The 24778-nt window shown below is 37.4% G+C and overlaps 1 protein-coding gene across 3 annotated transcripts in view; it reads right to left on the bottom strand.

Annotated features, from left to right (window-relative positions):
• STXBP6 (syntaxin binding protein 6) overlaps positions 1 to 24778 on the bottom strand; it is a 96981-nt gene that overhangs the window by 50124 nt on the left and 22079 nt on the right. For all 3 annotated transcript variants that reach the window (XM_071426985.1, XM_071426983.1, XM_071426984.1), the window contains exons 2-3: positions 14046 to 14148; positions 9645 to 9826 (exon numbers count right to left, since the gene is read on the bottom strand). In XM_071426985.1, the coding sequence (XP_071283086.1) occupies positions 9645 to 9798 (154 nt within the window). In that variant the 5' untranslated portion in view covers positions 9799 to 9826; positions 14046 to 14148. The remainder of the gene's footprint in view (positions 1 to 9644; positions 9827 to 14045; positions 14149 to 24778) is intronic.

Below are 24778 nucleotides of genomic sequence, written 5' to 3'. Positions count from 1 at the left end.
ATCAGGTTCTAGCTGGAACACAAACAAACCTCACTTTTAGTTAAAAATTATATGAACACACAGAACATATCCCTGGAGATGTGAAAAAATTACTGAACATGTTACTTAGCGCTACAATTTAGCTGACAAGGTGATGACTGGTCAAAGTTGGACTCAATGACCTTAGAGATCTTTTCCAACCTAAATGGAATTTATGGAATTATGTGATTCAAAATACTTCCAAAGTACAACACAAAACCCAAAGGCAAAATTGTAAGCAAACTTGCTTACTTTTTTTAATCTCTAGGTGGTCAGGGGAAAACAGGAGACAAAAGGAAAACCTATTTTTAAACTAAAAAAAAAATAATTTCGGCATCCAAATGAATAAAATATGAATTGCTTAATCAGTCAATCCACACAGTGGTTTATGAGTTTAGACTCTTCCTAATGTCACTGGAAACCCCCCCCCCTTCTCCCAGTTCCTAAAAAATTTCAAACCATCTCCTCAACCCATTTTCTCTTCCCCATACTTAAAGACAATTTTTGTTTTGTTTCCCAACTACCTTTCATTACAGACTGGACACTGGGCAAAAATGCAGCATTCCCTGAAATAGTACAGCTGAAGGAGTGTCTGCATATTTGTACGGCAAACTTATGTGTGCTAAACCTAAGAAAAATATTCTTAAAGGAAATCATGATATGTGAGTACAAAAATAAAGGTGAACAGAAATTATTTCCAAACTTTTAAGCATTCTTTACCTAGATGTTGTTTTCTTTTTGAGCAAATTCAACAAATTTCAGCTGCCTAAAATCTTCTCAGATAGTATTCTAGACAACTTTAGATATTCCCAGACACTTAAACAGTCAAGTTTTCTTTAGCAATCTGCCATTAAAGCAAGTGAATAAATATAATATCTGAAGGTTTAAAGCTTTTGTTTACTTCAGCTTCCACGTTTTTTGCCTCACTCAGAAAAAGCATACTTTATGTAACTGCTTTAAATACATGTTGTAAACACTTCTCTTGCTAGAAGTAAGAGAATGTTCTTTTAACATTCTATTCCCTTCCAAGTCATTGATCCAGTCACAGAAAATTGCTCTTGCCATTACTATGTGTGTTCCACACTATCTGTGTTCCACAGAGTGACATGAGGCACAGGTTTAAGAAAACTAACACAGCAGGGGCTGATATCATATTATCCAGGAAAAGCATTTACCAGTTATTTCATCCAGCAAGACATTTATGTTGCAGCTTCCCTTCCAGCTGAGCCTGTCCTCCCAAGACAGGTCTAAGTAGACAATAAAAAGAGAATGAAATGCCTAAAGTAATTTTCTAATAACTATTTAGAATTAGGGGCTAAAAATGCCCAAGGAACTTTACTGCCTGACAAATATGTTCTGCAATGTTATAAAGTTTTCTCAGACTCGACCCCTGAAAATTTCACCCAAATGAAATTTTGTTTAAAACAGTAACACTGGAGAATTTGTAGGGTTTTAACTTTGTCATTCCCTGAGGCTATCTGAGAGTTACTGTGTGCTGCTGAGCTCTAATGAACAGAAAAGCAGCTGACTGGGTGTGCCAGTCTTTCTCTATGAAGTTGTTCCAACTAAACAGTTACTAGAGATTGTTTTAACTTGGACTAATGGGCAGGCTCCTCCCTGATACAAGGCCAAAAAAACTTTGCATAGTTTATATTCTCTCAGCCTCCCCACCCTTCATATGTTGTTTTTTCCTTCTTGTTAGGATATGCATAATCAGAGTACAAAAACAAGTTACTAAAAATCTCAATGTAAGTAGGCTGGAGGAAAAACAATGCCTGCTGTAAATGCAGAGCACTGGTTCACAGTAGCACATATACATGCAAACATGAGAATATGAGCTTGTTTTTAATGCAACAGTCTGAAACATTCAGATATTATAACAGTAAGGGACGACTGGACAGACTTAGTCCATTAACTAATTCCACCCTACTGTGTTTTTCAGGTCTGTCTTGCTACTTGATTGGTATATGAGCTCCTGTGGCAGCAGTTTGCATAAACTGGGGGACACAGGCTAAACACACCAGAAAATCAATCATCAGTTCTGATCTGTTCTTTTTCAATTTTACTTGCTTTTAAAGGATTATTTACAGATTAAAGTCCCAAACAAAAAATATTTAGACATCAGAACTGCATTATTCATCTTTCTCTATGTCAAGGCAACAATAAAATCTATCTAATGATAGAGAAGCTTAATGCAGTATTCTAATCAGCTTAGCAGTTCCTTTGTTAAGTATTTCTTACGTGCTGCTCCATGCTGAAAATTATTCCATGGTACAGTATTTAAAGGCCAGATGTATGGTGCAAACTTACAGGCTCTGACTCATACAGCTTGGAGTACTATAAAAGGATAAGATTTTAATCTGATGTTTATCTACTAAAAGAGTCTAATACAGTAAGCATTGGTCAGGCAGAAAGAGAACTTCTGGTTTTGTTCACAAGATGATATTACTTCTAAGAGCAGAACTATACAGAAATCAATAGAAATGCTTTCTAAAATGCAACATCAAGGGAACATTCCAGATGTTTTCTGCCCAGTATGATTCAAGTTCAACAATCCATAATGCAGTGAGTATTATACATACTACATTCCCGCACTACAAAAACTAAGAAGACTGTTCAGAATGAATCCTATTGCAAAGCAAAACACAGCAGTTTTAACTGTTATGGTACCACAAGAATAGCTTCTGCCAAATCTAGCAATTAGGGGATACTCACACAGGTCTAATGTGCATGGTTGCTGTACTACAACTTGAAGGGACAGCTACCATGAAAATTTGTTAAGTACAGCCTTACTTTCCAGCTCTGCATTTTTATCACATACAAGATAGCACCAAACCCTGCCAAAAGCCTCACTTGGACCAAGAATGAACAAACTGTTTCCAAAGACATCATGACATTCAAACATTTTAACCTGGCATTAAACTTGATGCAAGCATCTGCCACATTCTGGGCAAAACATGGCACTGAAATACATCATCACCACTGAAGTAAGGTGCTGCCAGCTCTTGAGGAATACAAACCTACCCAGCACAAGTAATTACAATAAATGGATAAAGCTCTAGAGAGCCCCCATTCTCTTTGGAACATGGAGATGAGTGAGGGGGTCTGCAACATAACTACTTCATGTAGTAAATTTTGCATACCTCCATGAAAAAGCCCACAAAGTCCAATTAATAATATCATCAAGTTTCTTTTATGATGAATGAGGCAACAAGCAGCTCCCATGGTACAACTTCCAATCTACAGTTTTACAACCAATTTGTTTTATGCATAAATCTTGTTGCATCAAAACTGGCTTTGTATTTATGAATATTGAATTTATTCCTTTTAATTACTGCAAATTTAAATATGACTGAATAAACAGATCTGATGCCTGACATTTTTCAATGTCTTTGTTTTCAATGTCTTTGTTTTGATCACATTTTTTCCTTTCTCATTTTTCCAAGATTTCTCATTTGAGATTTTGGAAATCTTTTCAGGGAGTTTATGTCTGATTGAGGTGGAAGGAAAAACAATTTCAAGAGATCAAGTCTGAATAGAATTGAAAGCAACATTAGTAACAGAAATTCTGTGTATTGACACATTTTTTAAAAACAACTCAGAAAGTCACAGAATCATTTAGCTTGGAGAACATCTCAGATCATTAAGTCCAACTTTTGACTGAACATCAACATGTCAGATATGTGATGGCACTAAGTGCCACATCCAGTCGTTTCTCTTGAACACCTCCAGGGATGGTAGCTCCACCACCACCCTGAGCAGTCCATTCCAGTGTTTAAGAAGCCCCACTGTGAAGAAGTTCTGCCTGATGTCCAGCCTGAACCTCTCTGGCATACCTTGAGGCCATTTTCTTGTCTTATCACTGGTTACCTGGGAGAAGAGGCTGACCCCCACCTTGTTACAACTTCCTTTCAGGCAGCCGTAGTAACATCTTCCCTGAGCATCCTCTTCTCCAGGTTTAACAACCCCAATTCCCTCAGCTGCTTCTCAAAGGAATTACCCTCTAGAACCTTCACCAGCTTCATTACCCCTCTCTCTGGACATGCTCCAGCACCCCAATGTCTTCCTTGCAGCGACAGGCCCAGAACTGAATAGAGGACTTCAGGTGCAGCCTCAGAAATGCCGAGTACAGAGTGACTGCCCTGGTCCTGCTGCCCCCACTATTGCTGATACAGATCTGGATGCCATTGGCCTTCTTGGCCACCTGGGCACACACTGGAACATGTTCATCTAGCTGTTGACCAGCCCTCCTAGATCCTTTCCCACCTGACATCTTCCCAGCTGCTCTGTCTCCAGCCTGTAGTGCTGCCTGGGGCTCTTGTGCTCCAAGTGCAGGATCTGGAACTTGACTTTGTTGAATCTCATACCACTGGCCTTGGCCCATTGATCCAGCCTGCCCAGATCCCTCTGCAGAGTCTTCCTGCCCTCCAGATGATCAACACTCCTGCCCAGCTTGGTGTAGTCTGTAATCTGTCTGAGGATGGACCTGATCACCTCATCCAGATGATAAATGAAGATATTAATCAGGACTGGGTGCAATACTGAGCTCTGGGGAACAATACTGATGCACAGTAAACTGCTAAGCTTTATCCAGCTGCTACAATTCTATTCTGAAGGATTTGGGGGGCAAACAAAGTGCTGAACAGCAGACACATAACTACACATCTTCAGCTTGCCATTGACAAAATATTTCCTACATGTGAATAAGATCAAGTAGGGTACTGGGAGGATGCACAGGAACAAACATACATTCCTCCTCCACCTTAAAAAGAAAAAAAAAAAAGCAAACCAAAACACATCAATCTTAAGACTAAATGCTTTCAAATACATAATTCTGTTGTGTTGCTGTAAAAAGATGCCCTCCTACACAAAATTCTTGTGGAAAAGGACTGGTTATATTATGTTGGACAACTCAGAATCAGGAGGGATCAGAGCATCAAGACATATTAAGGATACAATCAATAAATGCATCCTACCCTCCAAAGTAGTTCATCATTTTCTCTTCTATTTCAATATATACAGAAAGATCAATAATGCAGAAGGTTAATCTGACTTCCACTCAAAATGCACGAGGTCTTGTTCTTCAAAGACCTTTAAGAAAGGAGTTAAAATACCAGAAGTACCTAACAAAGACAAAGTATGTTCTGACAAAAGAAGGAAAAGAGTCTTGGTTAAGAACTATAGTCAGTATCATAATAATTTATTATAAGTAGATGAAGGCAATTATGTTTTGTTAATATCAGCACTAGAAGCTATATGCTGTATGTGTACATTTAATATATATTTATTTAGACACACATAATACAGCACATGAATGTAACCACACTGTGCAACAATTTGAAAAACACCCGTGCTTTCCATTATCCAACTTACGGCCAGTTTAAAGCAGTAATTTAGGTCACTGAGCGCACAGCAAGAGAAGCTAGACATTATTTGCCCTACAGATACCTGAACTATTAAACCTTCACCTTAAAGAAGCCATTACCAAGATAAGATAGTGAAGAAAGAAGCTTGTTTGTTTTTTTCTCTATTCTGAAAAAAGAAATTTGAATTTTCACAACAAAACACAATATGAAACTTGTATTGGACTCTGTTCAGTCCTTGCTGAACATCCCAGTCTGTGCCCAGATGTTCAGCCATGATCCAGTCTGGGTCCATGGGGCTGGGCAAAGCACCACAACTAGCCTGCAGCTGTCTGCAAACAGCTGTCCAGGTCAGAGCTTACAGAAGACCAGATCATCATTTGGCTGGTGTGCTCTTCTGGGCTGACCAATTCTCTTATGTCAGTCATGACCTTTTTTGTATAAATATTCAAATATGCAATAGAATCTGACATCTAAGTGGGTCAGATTGAAAGTCAATCTGATGAACACTGAAGTAACATTCTCACAACATTTAAACAGAGGGGAAAATACCAGCCATTGGCAAGTAGGCCAATGACCTATATTTCTGAAGTGACTGTTTAAGCATTTTATACTTAATTCAGAATTCTAAATAAGGCTAAGAACTATTTTAAACAATTATGTTTCAATTACATAAGACAATGACGACAAAATTAAAACTTAGACCTGATCCAATAACTCTCACTAGGTCTGCTAGTGTGGAGGAGGTGATAAATATCCACTTTCAGCTTTGAATTTCTTGTCTTTTCTCTGTGTTAAATCCTCTTTTACATTACAAAAATCCCAGTGTTCATTTTCTCTGTTCTGCCTACAGCCACCCCACCTCTGTGTTTCCCATCTGTCTACTCCTTTCTTGTTCTTCTTCAGCTAAATAACTCCTTAAAGATCTGTCTTGGCTCTGTTTGCCAGTTTAACTTGGCTAGCTCCAACATTAGGCTAGAAAGCTGCAGGTAACCCAGCTGCTTGGTTACCACCAGGCTATCAAGCACTCTTGCTACAGCTTTCTTAGCTTAATCTGTGTTCAGTTTCAGATTACAGGCTTTATCTATACCTCTTAAAAGCATTAATGTTTACTTCTAACATCTCAGTATTCAATATTGTACAATCAAAAAACCCAGTACATACTTCAAATACCAATACTAAAGAAGAATCTTCCTTATTCTCCCATCTCACTCTGCTCAATATTCGATTCTTTTAATGGTTCACTGTCCCATCTCTGAGGCTAAAGGCATTCTCCCGGCTCAGCATCTCTATCCACGCTTCCAGAAATTCAAATAAACAACTATGATAAAATGTCTTTTCAACACCAAAATTCAGTTCAACACTGAAAGGAAAACATTTAACTCTGGTTATAACAATTTGTGTAATTTCTCAGTTTCAAAGTGAGCAGCAAATAGAAGTAGCTGTCACAGCGGCTGATGTTTCATTTTCTGTACCATATCTTTGATGAAACTACAACTAGACACAATGTTTTATATTTATATCCCCTAAGGATATAAGGAGTCAGTTTCTATTCTTTCAACTGTCAAATTCTGTTCTAAAGAGTAAATTATCAAATTCCTTTCAGCAAAGGCCAAACTGAATTAGTCCAAGAAAACTATGAACACAGAGATATTCCAGTCACTTTGTTTACCTAATACATAGCAAACCTGGGACAAGAGTCAAAGGCTGATAAAGGCTTTTCCAGGGAAGAGGTCGCAACACTCAGCACTAAAGCACATGAAATGTTGCCTGAAATGTAAATACAAATTCAGAGGCAACCACCATTGTGACTGCTTCACAGCGTACACTGTACACTGCTTCATATTACATCAAAAAAGGAAGGTAATCAAGTATATTCTGCTGTCCCAAGATACAATCCATCTTGGACCGTTTGGGGCACAGCTAAATTGCCATGACTACATTAACTTAGCCTTACTAAACTGAAACTTTTTCTGTTACAATGTGCTACAACTAAAAGCATTATTGCTTCACAGCCATTAGGAATAGGCAAAAATCACAGTTTATCCTCATCACAATTTCTTTTACACAGTGGCAGAATCACTTGCTCCCCAATGTGTGGTTTTGTGCCTTTGATGATTCCCGAATACATACCTAACTGCACTTGACCCTACTGAATTGCATATCTGGCTGAGCAGGCTGTTTGGAATGTGACATCAAACACAGCCAGGCAGCCCTCTCCCTAGTCACTTTGTTGCTTACCAATATTACCAATCATACTGTACTCTCATAATATAAACTATAAATGTATATGAGAAAACCTGATCTCAGATCTGTGCAAAACACCACGGATAGTGAGCCATATGTGAGGGTTCTTGCAATATCAATATGCAGCTTTTCAGTGTCTGCCACAAAGTAATTTTATTTGGACCCTGAATGCTTCTCCTTATCATGAGTGGCAAACTCTGCTTAAGTCAGGACATCCACTATTTCTTCCTTACTCATAATATACTGTGGCAGTAAAACAATAAATGCATTTAAGACACTGTCTTAAAATCCATGTTGACTGATGCATATGAATATGGGGTGGGGAAGCAGAAGGAGGGCTAAGTTTTACAGAATATCAAATAACAAAAAATAAAAGACAAAAAAATCCACCCATAGAATATTTAGCCTACAGAAAATTGTAAGCATAGAGAACATCTCTAACCTTTAATCATGAACATGGGTATCAAACACCTCTGTATCTCAAAACTTACTGCACAGACCTAGAACATGATTGCTCTTTACAAGAAGATTTAAGAAAAAGAAACTGGACTGACATTTGAAAAATATGACTGCCAAAAGAAAAGTTTAGTTTTGCTTAAAAACATTAGTGATTTGAACATTTCTTTAAGAGTTGAGAGGCCTAGATTAGTTTCCTCTACACCTTGAGAAGACTGAAGCATGAAGTTCTTACATCAACACAGAGTATTCCAACCACAAATCTATGGAACAGCCTAGGGGAATAAATTTTTAAATCCTTCCTTGAAGCTCTCTATGCGGGGAGAATGGGTGAGGTCACTTGGCCTGCTCAGCCTAGAAAATAAGAGACTGAGGGAAGGCCTCACGTGGTCTACAGCTTCCTCAGAAGGGGAAACAGAGGGTCACACATTGATCTCTTCACTCTCATGAGCACTGATAGGACCTGAGGAAATAGCATGAAACTCTATAAGGGAAGGCTTTGGCTGGGTATCAGAAAAGGGTTCTTTATTCAGAAGGTGTTCAAGCCCTTGAACAGGGCCCCCAGGGAACTGGTCACAGCACCAAGCCTGGCACAGTTCACAAAGCATTTGGAAATGCTTTCAGACACATGGTGCCATTTTTGGCTTTACCAAAATGCAGGGCCAGGAGTTGGCCTTGATGATCCTTGTGGGTCACTTCCAACTCAGGATATTCTACGATCCTACAATGACAAGCAAAATACTGAGCTGTAAATGAAAGGCCTTCTGTTTTGTCTCGCTGACCTCAGTATGTGTGTGCAATTCCTCTGCAGCTTGTATTTTAACAGAAGTATTTGTACATATGTATCTGAATACATCTCAGTAACATTCAGTAAATGTACACTTTTTGGGCAGACATGTGATGTGCTAGAACAGTAGTAGAGTCACTGAGTTTTAGCTCCCGTTTTTTGAAAGTTTTAACATTATTTAAAAAAATAACACCACAATTTGAAAGAGTCATGAAACTCTCATTTAGCTCAAAAATAATTGTACTTTTCTGAGAGTCATAGCACATTGCTTTTGGCCACTAGCTGTACTTCCAGCAAGATGCACACACTCAAAGGGAGCAACTGATATGCCTAAAAACCTAAGTGACTAAATCACCCTAAATACCAAAGGTACTCACACACACTCAGCTGGCAGTCATTGCAACATGGCATAAAAAATTACATTGTATATCCCTTCAATGTCCTGAAAAGTTCATCTTTCTAAGAAATATCTTAATCTGACTAAGGAAAGACTGTTACCAAATATTCTATTTGTTCATACTCTGCAGCTGTGCTGTGAGAACACCTAGGGGTTTTAAAACAATGAAACTGCTTGTTCAATTTATTATAGTATATAAATATAAACAGCCCAGAGCATGTGGTTCCTCAAGACAAAAGGTATAAGCGCTACAATTCTCTCATTACACTATGAAGATTTGAACAATCCAGCTCCTTATGGCTACAGACAACAGCTGCTCAGTTAATCAAAGATAAACCTAAATAAATAACTGGATGTCAAAAGTCATTAAACTTACCTGACAGGCATATGTATGTTAAATATTCACCCTGACCCCCAGTAGCTAGAAAAGGAATCTTTTTTTTTGTTCTTCTTTTCACTTGAACAGCTCCCAGCATCCTTTCATCATGTGGGGCAAAAATCTCTTTGCTGATTGCAGATTTAGCATTCATCGTAGATCACAGGTATAGCAGACTGGTGCTCTCTAAAAATAAAAATCATAAATTAAAAAAAAAAATCATAAATATAAAACAATATTAGAAATTCTTAAGTGGTATCAAAGTCCACAATATTAGAAACTATTAAGTTATATCAAAGTCTACTTACTCAGGCATTAAAAACTCTGACCTTCAAAGAAAGTTTCTAATGCCTCAAAGAATTTAGAAAATAATTTCGTATTTGTAAAGGCAGAATTTTCAAAGTATTTAAGTGTCTTCACTGAAGTTCTCCACACTTCTTAAATTTGCTCATACAAGCTTAGCTTATTTTGGGCAGAAGCATTAGCACTTCAGTATGTTGCAAAATCTTCTCAGAGAAACACCCTGTTTAACTTCACGCAGCATAAAAGCTTCATTAATTCCCCCTCTGATAACTGAGGGAAACTCGGATCTGTGTCCCACATACACAGGGAAAGCACTGCAAGGGTTTAGGGAAGGAGCACCATGGTTGTGCTGGCACACAAGAAGTCACGTTCACACAGGACAGAGACAGCTTCAGACTTGGTGAGACTGTTCCTTCAGGAGCACTGCTCCTGGTGACAGCACCTGATTGCACAGCTCTTGCATCTCTTAGAGCTTTAGCACCTCATCCCCTCAACTCTGGAATTACTGACTGGGCAACTGCACAGGAAACAGTGTTAGAGACACCATCGGGATTAACACAGACAAAACCACACCTCTACTTTTGGGCTGTGTCATTTTGACTCAGGTCAGTTCCTCAATGTGTTTCGTAACAAAACAGCACAGTTGACTTAGGAGAGACATTTGTTTCAGGAGAGACATACACATTCATATAGGAAAAAATTATTGTAGAGAACAGGGAGGGAGGAGGGAAGCTACTTAGTCATGTACATCCCAAAAAACAAACCTCACCACAGCCTGCAGAGGGGCCTAACTAAAGGAGGGACAACTGAGAGGGGACATTAACAGGTTCTTTGTGCAAGCTGTCCATTAGTTCTGCACTGACTCTTGTAACACATACCCAGGCTCCCATTCATGGAAACTGCTGAATGACACCTTTAATTGTCCCAATGTAATGACACTCCAATGCACATATATTAATTTACACATTTCTGTATTACTAAGACTTTAAAGCTGACAGATCTTTTTGACATCCTTAGTTTTCTTAGTACGAAGATGATTATACTCAAGCCTGAACTACCTGATAATTCTGCCTGTGGGATCATTTGATATTTGCCATAATTTAAAATAAATGTAAATAAACTATAGTCAAATTAGATTATAAACCCAAGAGGGCCACGGATCCACTATTTTTTGTGCACATACTACCAGCAAGGTAATTGCCTAAACACTTACAGTCTCAACGTTTTGTTGTCTCTATTTATGACATTTCCTTATCTTAAAAAAATGGGAAAATTAAAAAAAAAAATGAAACTACACGAGACAGCACAACTTAGTCCAAACTTAATTCACCACCTGCTAATTTTGGGATGCAAACAGAATCCTGTGCCAAAACAATCTGTAACAGCATACCTCAGTTAACCAACATAGTTATTTGAATTCTGACGTGTTTTAGCATCAGGTCATTTTACATGAACCTTTAAAAAAGTGAATTGGATTTAAAAATTGTCTCCATCAAAAGAAAAATCCAGATCAATTTCAAGGGATCAAAGAATGCATACCTCCTGACAAGCTGTGATCTTATAAATCCCAACATCTTAGTTATCTATCCTTTAAAATGAATACTTACATGACAACAGAATCAAAAGAATAAACTTACATGATAGTTACTTAGAAAAAAGTTCTGAAAGAAAATGTGTTGTTTTCACATTCATCACATACTTCTCTCTTCTTCTGTGTTATAGAAATATTTGCACAGTACATCATACCAGCATTTAAACTGTTAGAACACTGCAACTAGCTTTTGGGTTAATTTTTTTTCCTTTTTTTAATTCAAGGCCACTGTTAACAACAATGGATTTAAACACACAGACCTCCTCCTGACTGAACTAGAGACTGATAATCTTTGCAAAACCCAGACCTTCATGCGCCTAAAGAATTTTCAATGAATAGCTTTTTGGGAAAACACACAGAAGTGCTGTCAGGTTAAAAGACACTCAAGTGACATTCAACTGAAAAAGTGCTTTCCAGATTGCAATGATTTGATGCTGTTAATTCTGCAACTGAGTTGTTGAATAGATGTTTTCAGACATTTTCTTAATGGTCATGGACTGTAAAATAAATATGACTTCAAAGATTTCTCAGGGATGTAAAGGCTTCCTGGATTAAGAGAAGATGCAAGTTTTCTTACCTACATTATCACAAAATGTTAGTGGTTTATTGCTGCATGCTGCCACTGGCTTTGACATTAAGTTGGTTTGTATACATTTACCAGAAGCTGTACACAGACACAGCAGATACCTGGACTGTAACTGGAACCTCCAACTAAGGTGTGGACTCCTGACTTCAGAGATTGTGATCCTTGATCCTTCTGTTCCCAGAATTTGGGCTGACAACAGCTTCAGAAGCCATATTCAAACAATCTAACAGTGTGTACTTGACACAACTGCCAAATCTGATGTGAAAACTGACACTAACACAAACCACAAAAGCCCTTTTATTTACAGAAGAAAATAACTAACTGTGCCTGTGTACAAACAGACTTCTGAGATTGAGATGTCAATATAGTTTAGATGAAGTTGTTTTTCATAGGTCAAAAAATCAGCAGCTGAATTCAAATAAGCAACCTTCTCCTATGCACTAGTAGAGGTATGCAGAAGACCTCTGTTTAAATAAGTAAAGCCTTCCAATGCTCCCTGTTTTCACAAGTGTAGATAATACAATCTCTGACAGTTTTACTTAAAAAAAAAAGTATACACTTCCTCAAGGAACATGAATAAGTCTCATTTTTTCCCATTCTCCAACAAAATCCCTCGTTTCCTTAAACAAAAACAAAACAAAACAAAGCCCTTGCCTGTACATGCACAATTTCATGTTGTATATGCATATTTCTTCGCAAAATTATGTTTTCTCTTGGTGCACATTCCAGGACAAATTCAAACCATCAGGAGTTTCCACTCAAGGCCCTTATGAACTCATGCACTGGAACACAAACTTTTTCCTCCCATTTGTACTCAAATACAAAATAAAATCCCGGATCTCTGAGGATCTCTGAGCACTCTCAGACAGTGCATTGCTGCTTGCAGCATTAACCCCTCTGAGGTAAGGGGGATTTAAATGTTCCAGTAAACCTAAGAGTTCAGAAAGAGAGACCACATTTCCTACCTCACATGCTTTGTTCCACATATTTACTTCCACTCAAATTATTATACTGATGCTTTTAGGCTAAACAAAGACCCCCTTTTTCTTCTGCAATTTTTCACTCCATCTACTATAGCATTATGGAACAGAATGTCAGCATTTACACTGTGGCCCCAGCACAAAGAAGAAACACAGAGAGGAAAGATTCCTGTGTGGATTTGAAAAAGTGCCCGCAATGCGCTGCTCATTTGCATCTTCTCACATCTTCCTCTACTACAGTTCTTCTCTACTATATTTCTATCACTAAAAGCTCCCTCTGTGAACAGCTGACTATTCCTCTAGAAGTATGTGAGGGGGCAACAATTAAAGGCAATTTCTTAAAAAGAAGATTAAATAAAACCAAGATAATTAAGCTGAATCCTTAATGCATCCCACATGTTCAATAACAAAAAAAAACTGGACAGTTTTCTGGTCAGCCAGAATCTCAGACTGTTTTCAGGCACACAGCCAGCAAATGGCTAATTTATCTTTACACCCACATGTTTCATAGGACTCTGTGCAAATAAGTGGAAAAAAGGGGATTTACAGTATCTTTGTTGAGGGTATAGGTATGCAGAAAGGAAACTAATCCTCAGCATTCAGAATTCAAATAGGAGTAAATTACAATACAAAGCAAGAGCTGGAAAAGGACATAAAGGTTTCCAAAAAAAAGGAAAAAAATGTTCAGTATGCTAAACCTGGCTGTTTTTAAGGATCTTCAGTTTAATGACAAACAGGGAAGGGCTCACAGGACAGGCTAACCACTGAAATGCTGCCTGCAGAGTGAAATCATCTGAGCAACCAAGTATTCTTGGAATAGTAACTCTAGCAAGCACTCAAATCTGCTTTTAATAAAGCCACTATCCTGAAAGATGACATCTACTTAAGGAAATAATTGCAAGACACTGTTGCCAAAAAACCAGCTTTTGCTATTGTGATACTTGCCTGGTATTTACTTGCTGGAAGTGTTTAAACTTCTTTGAGTATTACAGGTCATCAAAATCCTGTATTTGCTGTCATCTCAAACAAATAGCTAGTACAATTCTGAAAAAAAGCAGAAAAAACCAAACATTTAAAACCCAAGGCAATTAATTTATAAATCTTTAAAGAGCAAATATTAAAGCAGACAAGTTTTAAAAGTTGGTTTGCAATACATTTATTAAGTGTAACTTTATCCTAGAGGAATAACACCAAGTTTAATTAGCTTTGCATACAGGGATCAAATCAGTTGATCAACCTTATTCTGAAACAGTCGAGGTAAAATCTTTAAAATGCTTGAACATAAAAAATAAATCAGATCATCTTCTGTCATCCTATTTTCAAATCTAACTTTGCTTGAAAGATATTTATTTAAATTAGGACAATAGCAGCAGCCACTGTAGCAGCCAGAAACATTCCATTACTTCCTATTAACACGGGTTTACAACTTTTAGAAGTATTTACTGAGAAAGCCTCAATCATTCTCCAGAGTTATTTGTAGGCTGTCACATTTCCAATTTATTTTTCCAAATAACTTCTCAGCTAAGACTGGTTCATTTGAATAATGTATTAATTCTAAAATATGAAAATCATTAAATTAGAACTGTATTTGTAGCAGTTCAAACTAGAAACAAGAAGTGTGTTTTCACTTACATATGTAATTACAAAATAAACTGCCCAATCAAGCTGAATAGGACATAGGCAGACTTCAGAGAGCAGCAGCTCCTAAACGCAAAACTTGAATCTTACATGCTAAAGTAGTAACTTCTTTCTGTCTTTTAAGTGAAGGTTTATATCATAGCCCACCTAATCCAAGACCAACACATGGCAGAATTTACTGTAAATTTGAAATACAAGCCTTAACTTTGTTTTTAATCAAGACATTGTTTGATTATGGGAATTTTGCAGCATTGTTTACTGAAACCTTCAAGAAGCCTTGTTTGAATCACTGAATTTCTCAAAAGCTCCTAGAATAAGCAAAAGAAACATGAAAGACTATACTGGCTACCATACTGTGTGGTCTGAGAACATGTGATGTTTTTAGTGAAGGAAAAAAAAATTGGAGAGGAGAAGTGCACATTAATAGGATCTAAGAGTCAGACAGAAGCAGTAAATGCCTCAATGCTCAACACATTTCTTCACCTGAGGCAGGCAGCCTGAGGCCCTGGGCATTTCCTATAACCTTTCATTACAAGGGAAGTTGATTTGGATTCTGTGCAAGTAGTATGGACCTACAGATTTAAAGAGATAAAAAGCTCTGAATGGAATACACATTTATAGAGACAGAAAAAAAAAGGAAGGTACTTTTGAGTTTATTTAATCTGTAACACAATCTTAAAAAAAAAAATACACCTAAAAGTTTGGTACACCCTCTTCCATCACCTCACAAAAAACCCAAACATCTCCTTACAAAGACAGATTATCAGGGACACCACAGAAATCCCATAAATGGGCAAATGAGAACCAGTCCCACTTGCATGTGGAAGACAGAGCAGCTGCTTTCATTTCTGCACTCTGCTCTGCTGAGTGAAATACATACACAGAAGCTCATGGTAAGTAATACCTGTACTTCCTCAAGGAAGATGCAGAAAAAGCAGAAGATGCAGTATCACTTCATTCTTTTGAGACTGTGCCCCTAAACTGTTTCTAAATGGTACTGAAAATTAAGTAGGAGGTGACATGAGGCGCCAGAAACATCTTGAGGGATGGGTTACTGTATATTCCAGGTCATATATCATGTTCTGAAAAGAAAACAGCAATTCCAGATCTAGAAGCTAAGGTCCTAGTAAACAGTGTCATAGATCCCAGCTCACAAAAAGGATGTAATACTGAAAAGAATGTAAAATACTGCAATCTGGGAAAAATCCAACTCAAATGTAAGACATAACATTTCTGTACTGTGATTCTGTGTGTGAATAGCTGCAGGCTGTTAGTAGATTATTTTAAATAGGTGCGCAGAAAACAAATATATATTGAAGAACTGCAGCAAATCAAAATTAATTTCTGCTTATGTTTTCACAGCATTCTGGATCAAAACTATATTCATAAGAAATTAATAAAATAAGAATGCAAGAATCAGTGGACACTGATTCTTTCAGCATTTTCTTAACCGCCAAAAGCAGCTGTGTTCCCTAAATGTGCCTTCCCCTGGAACTGGTACGAAAAGCGGGAGGTGTTTCTGTGAGTTGCCCCAGGGAGGCAAAGGCATCTCTGCAGAGGAGGTACAGCCCTCTCCAGGTCTTTCTGAGTGAAGAGCAACAGTTAGAGACCCACTCAGATTCTCCTTGCAAGAATCCCACAATCTGAAAGTCATTATTATTTTAAGAATGTAAGAATTCGAAAATAAAGATGGACAACACCACATTAAACAGCACCCCCCAATCTACAAAACTGTTTACCAAAAGTCAGTCAAGAACTTCTTGGAAGCCTGTGCTGGAGTCATCCTTTTTTAACAGGAACATTTCGAATCACACAGATTCACCAAGAAATTTAGGAACTACCAGATGTTATAACAAAGCCACAGAGAGACCAGATTTGCATTTGTAAAAATTTGCCCTAGGACACTGGGACATTCACAACAGTAAGAGCTACTACTTTTGCATAACAACATTGTACATTGTAGTCTTAAGAGGTTAACTTAATTCTTATGACCTTTTAGAAGTGTTTAGATCTTAAGACCAGTTATTAAAACCAACCTTAGACTTTCATTTGCAGGAGGAACTGCCACAGTTTCTTCTGCCATTCCTCACAGATTTCTTCCTCCAAACACCTCACCTCTCTAGGCCTTTTCCCTTTACCCTACATCTTTTCCGAAATGCAATCCTCAAGTCTGGACTCACAGCTTCATTGATGGTAACAGAGTCAAGTGAAAGAACTATTTGTTGGGTCTTTGGAACAGGCTCCCCAGGTAAATGGTCACCTTACCAAGCCTATCAGAGTTCAGGGAGCATCTGGACAATGCCCTTATCATATGGTTTAGTTTTAGGTAGCCCTGTGAGGAGAAAGGAGTTGAACTTAGTGGCCCTTATGGGCCCCTACCAACTCAAGATTTACAGACTCCTATAAGGAGTGAGCTACTGCCTTATACAGCTACTGCCATAAATAGTCAGCAAAACACAAGAGCTTCACTTCAACATCTACCATGTTCTTCAATCTTTTTGTGGGAAAGAAAAAAAAAAATAAAGACATTTGACACCTGAATAACTAATTATTCCAACTTAACAGGGGATTTTTGTATTTACTGCTTTAAGGCTATTTCTCCTACTGTACAATAGTTTTATAGTCCAATTCTGTCTTTTAACACTTGCAGTTCTCTAGACTGACACTCACCAAAAGTCAGGAGGTACATTCTGTGTGCCATCACTTTGGACAGTTAAAAGGGTTTGAGACATAACACAGCTTCCTTTCGCTCCTCCAGTAAGAACTAGAAAGATACCAACTCCTTAGAATACATTCCTAAATAATTTGTTTTTACATCTTATGCTACTTTCATGTGAACCCAATTTCCTCAGTTAATCCAATGTGACTAATATCACGTGGGACAGCATCAGAGGCACCATTAAAGCAGTTCCAAATTATTCACATGGCGTAATACTTTATCACAAACCCAAATCAACTGATCTGAAGTTGCATTTGAGCTATTTTTGCTTGTTCAATTGTTTGTCCGTATTTTGGCAAAGAAAAATCACTAAAAAAATGAAATTAAAGGATACTGGTGAGAAGGAGCAGCCATGCTCCTCAAGGAAAGGGGAACTAGTAGAAAGGGCTGTAGTTTAGAACATGCACAGTTTCTTTCAGTAGTTTGTGTTGTTTCTCATTGAACTTATGACCACCACGAGCACTTGTTCTGGCAGAAATTATTGATTTCCTTTTGTACTTCTCTTCCTTGTGACAGCATAAATGCTTCTGTGGTAGTGCAGTGAACTAGACGAGAATTAATCCAGTTTTAAGCTATCTTAAAAAAATAGTGATTTCTTTTGGTTTTACTCAGATCAAGCTCCCTGATACAGTGCACTCCACAGCTGTGTGTCAGTACACACGAATGAAGTGCAGGTGGTAAGATTAGGGCTCCCATGGGCCCCTAGCAGTGTTAGTTTACAAGGATCATGAAATTGTGCTTTAAAGAGAGAAGAACCCAAAATGTCATGTACTTTCATCAAATATTGAAATCACTGACAGAAGACATGGCATGGAGCCAAACTAGACAAAATTTTTCAAAATCAAAACTTGCTACAAAGAACCAAACTTACTAAAAAGTGCTAAAACAGGAGCTCATATGGGTCTCCTTGAAAAGAAAAAAATGGGCCTCAAAATAGTATAAAATTTCTTGGTATACTGACTCCATTATTTGTTGGCTTAAACAGAGAGGTAGCAAAAGTCAGGTTAAAAGTCTGTCTCTGTTACACAACTATCAGAACTGTTGCCTATAGGAATACACAAAACAAATGATGCAAAGCTATTACTTCAATATAGCACCCATAACTACAACACACTAACTCACATCACCTACTCTGTCAAGATATCTCACAGGAACCAGATTCTGACTTATTAAGTACTGATAATTGAAAAAAACACATTAAATGGATTAATAATTTAGTGTACAGGTTGCCAGAGAGACAGGTTATTCCTACAGCATCAGCTGAAGGTGTTTTAAAGAAAGAAAATATAAAACCCCACAAAACTGGCACATAGTACTCTTACCACTTGCTTTCTCCAACTAGTATAATTCAGTACACTCTGAAATCAGGTTTTACAAATCCTCCCAGTTCCATTTCCATTTCCATTCCTCCTCACATAACTGATATTGGTACAAGTTGCAGCTGTCCATTAAATTAAATATCCCAAAAGAGAAGGAGGGAACAAAGTCAGGCCTGTCAGGCTAAATATTTTCAATTTTCTAAACTGCAACCTGCAACACCCACACCAGAAAAAAAAAAAGGAAATGTTCCTTTTATTACTTTAATGCTGAGGAAAAGTACAAAAGCATAGTAATACATTGGGACAAGACAATAAAAGATAACATCAAGGTATTAAAGCATTTTATTTCATCCATCAAAGGTGAATCAACATTCCTTGGTAAATATAAATAGTGGGGTTTTTTCAATCATTCCAAATGCCTAAGAAGAATAACTTACTAGCAAAATGCATAATGCTTTTAAGAATGAAATATATGCACTTCTGGGGATATTAAGATCTCTGTAAGAGCAGACACACCTCTATGAACTACTACATGAATGTTTTTATTGAGGGAAAACAAACACTGTAATAGTAGTAAACCATCTGTTGGCTGTGTGCTGATACTTTGCAGCAGTTAAATAAACAGGTTTTCTTTCTGGCAAATAACACAACCTGAACACATTTCTGACATGATGCATACTTCTTTCCAAGAATCTTCCAGCAGTTACAAGGATCACTTACTTCAAAATGGGTGAGTTCAACAAAGCTTGCAAAATTGCAGAGTGTTCTGCAAACTTAAGAAATTACAAACAAAAATAAAACGGTCTGATCCAGTGTTTTGCTCAAGGGATGTTATCAGCTCAGAAATGATTAAAAGTGTCATCCACGGCTTCTAGCCCCCACTATGTTTGATACTTAGCTCTGCTCTCCTGACAGAATCTATTTAAGAAAACCATGACTGCAAACAGACCTTGTACATTGAAATTTATGGGGTTTTGTGCGGGTTTTTATTTTTGGTTGGTTGGGTTTGAGGACTGACCTGTTCAATCTTAGAGAAAGCTGAGAAAAACCTAGATAGGAAACTACTGGCTTTTCTCCTCTCATCTCAAGTAAGTTCTCCTTAATTATTTTCATAGTAATTTGCAATCAGTGATCAGTGGTAGAATTGTTTTATTTTAATAGCTAGAAAGTTTCCATCAAACATGGCAATGCAGAAATTTTGTCAAGTGATAGCCTCTTGGGAAGAAGACAGTCTTCTTTCAAAATAAAAATATAAATAAAATACCATTGTCCCCTCTGCACTCCTTGCAGGGAACAAGCAGGAACTTCTTGAGGTAGGGGAAGGTTTCATCAGGTTTATGGATGCAGACAAACCATTATGTTTTAGATTAGTATCTCTTACAGATCAGTGTGGTATTAATCAATGTATGGGATACCTGTAAAACACATAGCAAAATTTTCCAGTTCTACATTAAATTCTGAGAACAACGGTATAACAGCACAGTGAAGGATGAAAGAATTATGGTAACCTAGACAGCCCAAGCAAACAAAAAACATCCTTCTCTACTTCTATTATGTCTTTTTATAGTTTGTCAAGGAAGAGACTGGAATGCCTTTATTTGAGGTGAAAACATTAGGAGAATCATGTCTATTTTGCATGCCTGAAACTAAGACAATACAACATGAGGGTGAGAAGGTGGATGAAGGAGTAACACCGACATTTGTTAAGAAGCATCCTGTCCAGGGAGCGGGGACACAGCAAGACAGTACAACACAAACCCCCTGTATCATCCACTTCGTACATTTAGGAGTGGTTCCATGCTTATTGCACACAGAACTTAGACTTACAGGCACCAGAAATCTACCAATTTCCCACGTCAAAGTAAGAGGGCTGTTTAAAAAAAAAAAAACAAAAACAACAAAACAAACAAAAACTATGACAAAATATACAATGTATGTCTTCCTTCAGACAAATCCCAGAAGACACCAGCTCAATCAATTATCAGACACCCTTCCAACTTAAATGTCAACCAGCATTTTGCAATGAATAATTTATGCTGTCTCTAAAGAGCAGGCACAGCTATGGACCCTGAAATAATATAATCTCTCAGTATATCTCCACAGGCTTATGAAAAGGTAATTTTAGCACCAAATGCATACTTGACTGATAAATACACATTTTAAAATTGAGTGGCATTTTCAATTTTCCCCTATCAGATTAGTATGTATAGTAACTGACAAGGTCCACAGCAATAAATCCTCTGCAACAATTCTGTGCCAAAATCAACTTCATACAACCCACATCATATTTTACATGGCCACACCCCTAGATAAAATGGCATTCAACGAAAGGAACAAGTACATATTCTGAGTTTTATTTCACAAATGCATTCTGCACCAACAGCAGGAAGAAATATATTACATCTTTAACTAAGACATCTGAATACAAGGTAAGGGAAAACAACTGACAGCCACATAGCCCTGGCTGTGGTGTGCAGCCTAGAAAACAAATTCATGTAGATATAGATGTGTTTATCTCAAATCACTCTTCTTCTACCATAAACAGCCTTATGAAAATCCTCCTCCTATACAAAACCTAACCATCACTACACAATAGTAGCAACTCATACAATTGCTCAAGGACAGAAATTTGCAGTTACAGATAAGAATACTGTTTCAAAGAGAAAAAAAATCTAGTCCTGTCCTCAACTAAAAGAAGCTTTTCAGTAGTGGCTTATGCCAGATAAACTGTGGGATGTTACCAAATAAAGGGGTCAACATCCTTCATCTCCCAGTATTTTCCTGATTCATTAGAACACTCAACCTATAGTAAAATTTGCAGCTGCACATTAGTATCAAAACAGTGAGACTGTGGGAGGACTATGCACTACTCTTGGCAGTAATCTACAGTTCACTGGGTTAATTCATTCTTCAACCTTACCCTCATCTCTGCACATTCCTCTATAACCAAGTCCTAAAATTACATTCTTAAAATTTATTATTTTTGAATCCTGAACCCATTTCAGAGACAATGATATGTCCCTGTTACAGTCAACTTATAGACTCAACTGCAGTTTTTATCTTTTTCTTTCTTTACTCAACAGGACCTACAACCTCTACTAATTGTAACACCACACTTTTTTAAAAGCTATTAAACTACTTGGCCTTTGTAATCCAACAACCAACATAAGTAGTTAAAAGCAATTCCATAATTCAGTAATTAACTGCTTACATACAGCACCCAGAAAATTTTGTAAGTACATCTTATGTTAAATCAAGTGCTGTTCTTGCTATAGGTTTTTCCTTTCATATATTTTGCAGACATAGTAACAACAAAACCCATAAAGCTCATAAAAGGTATCAGTAGCATTATCTCCAGACTTGTAACTCCTCAAAATCACCCATCTAGAAATCAGCTACATTAAAAGAGAATGGTTAATCTAAAAACATGAATGATTCAATCAAGCTTCGCTTTACCCTTTACTTTTCATTTCACACAGTCAGTAGGTAAATAAATGACTTTATAACCTGATACTTGGCCATTCATTAGACTTAATCACTCTAACAATTTACTTCAAACATATTCATTTCACAATGGCTAACACAACAGGCAAAGAAGCTTAAGAACTTACACAGGTGGCTTTAAATTCACAAGACACATTTACAACTTCCAACACCTAAAATATGCTTGCATGTTTAAGGTATATAGGAACTTATTAAGACAATGTACTTTGACAAACTGACATTAAGGCTTATTTCTGTGGCTTGTTGATCCACATTGAAAACAGCACTTTGCCAACATTAAGTACATAATAAACAAAAGGCTCACTACATCTGCCTTAAAGCACTAGCTATCCAGATAGGCACCATGAGCACAGGTACAAGGAAGGTAGGATGTAGGTTAAACAAATACTTTTTTTTTTCAAACAGTATGGGTACAGTTACATAAGTCAAGAAACTTCAGAGCAATCCCAGCTTCCAGTGAAGAACAGATGGGACACAGAGAATATCTGTTGAAATACCAGTAAAAATCAAGTATAACTCCAAGCACAAGAGGCCCTTGATTATGAAGCATTTGGCAAGTGACACAGTAACAAACTACTTTACCACAAGAGATTAACAAAGATGTCTCTGCATTCCAGACAAAAGGGTAAAACTTCTTTTTACCCACATAACATAATCATCTCTGAGCAGAGAGAACCCAAACTCTACCAGAGGAAACAGACTAATAACATAAATAAGTTATTTATAATAATTTATTAAATAACAGAAGGAACATAGGTTATGATAAAAAGGGGAAAGACAAAGCTCCGCTTCTCAAAATGCTACAATGACATCAGAAGAGAAGCACTGGGAGTATGCATCTTGTCATTTTGTTCAGCCTTCACAAGTCTCCTCTCATGCACAGAGGAAGATGTTTCTTTTACAACAGAAACTCCTGTGCTAGAGGAAGCCAAGCCTCTTTCACTCAGAAGCACTGAAGGTGGTCCTCACAGACCATACCATAGAGTGTGAGTGTCCATGGTGAAATCCAGGACTGGGCTTTACTATGCTGGACTACAGCTATGCCAGGGGCTGGCTAGATAGGAAAATGTCAAAGACTGTCAAGAATCAGCTCACTCTTGTGCCCTAATAGCCTTGCCAAGGATAAAAGTAACAGTTCATGCTCCAAAAGTCTTCCTCCTCAACTTCTATGCATCTAGGACATATTAACATATATAAAATCAACTTTGAAAATTAAAACCCCCATAGAAAATCCCACTCTGAAGAGAAAATAAAACTATGCAAGGGCCTATTACTAATAAATGGAGCACAGAAGCCCACTGCTTAATGAGATTGTCAAATAGAGAATCTCAGTGTGAGAATATATGCAAGAGACATGGAGACAGCGCCACTGACCACCACGGTAACAAAACAGCTCAAACGTGGGATCCAGCAGCTAAGGTATAAATACTAGATTCTTTTAAGGGCCTGAGACTGGATCAATTTCTATACATATCAAATTTATAGAATTGTATAAAGTGTTAGGAAGGAAAGATCAAGTGCAAAGTTATTGTGCTAACATGACTGTGTGCATTTCTGCCAACAAAATTACTGACTGTTCTCAGTAAGAACTACAGCACCAAATCCAGAGAATACAGATACAATAGCCTTGCTAGACAGTATTAAAAAACCTGCTACAGCTCCTATAAAAGTTAGAAGGAATTAACCAAGTCAATTCAATTTGACTGAGCAGCAAAGCACTGATCACTTCAATTTCTTCTTGTAAGTAAATCATAACTTAGCTAGATAAATAAACTAACATTTCATAAATAAAACCTCAGAAATGGCAAGTGCAGAAGAACAGAGTTTCATTTTCAATGACTATTTTGCATCTCCTAGTGCCATAATACTGCTTTTCAAGTAAGTTACAGTTAAAATCTTATTTTCTTTTAAACATTTCTGGACTACTTTTAGTCAGTCAACTCAATTTTTTTTCCTCAATAATGGTATTTACCCACATCTAAGTTTAGGCCAAAACTGAATTGGCAACAACATACTGCTCTTTACCACTCCTGACATTCTTCATTTCCTCTCATTACATTCAGATTGTTAACTTTTACTAGTATAGAAAGTCTTGTCCAAGTCTCTGTAATGCTTTATTGGAGAACAAAAGGAAACTGCTCTCCTGGAAGACAGTTCCCAAAATCATAAAGGCATAAGAGTAGGTGGCCATGTGCAAATGTAAAAGGAGGGTAAGTTTTGCTGACGTCACAATATATTTTTTTCTTCCTGGAAAACACAGTCAAAATCCTTAAGTCTTCTGGTGATCTCATTGCGCTGAGACCAGCACAGTTCCCAAACTCATGACTCATTCCAATCCCAGCAGAAAAAACTGCTGGAGAGACAGATGTTTTGTTTATGAATTAATTCCTTCAGTACGTCCTGCTCATAATAAAAAATAATCAGGCTTTACTTTGTATGCAAAAGACAAAGCAGGGCAGTCCTATTCCTGCATTACTCTTTTCTAAAAGGCTCC

The sequence above is a fragment of the Agelaius tricolor genome, unplaced genomic scaffold, assembly GCF_023055355.1.
Source record: "Agelaius tricolor isolate 1412-34295 unplaced genomic scaffold, bAgeTri1.0.p SCAF_5, whole genome shotgun sequence".
Taxonomy (NCBI): Eukaryota; Metazoa; Chordata; class Aves; order Passeriformes; family Icteridae; genus Agelaius; species Agelaius tricolor.
Note: the sequence above shows the minus strand (reverse complement) of the source record. Positions and strands in the feature narration are given on the sequence as shown.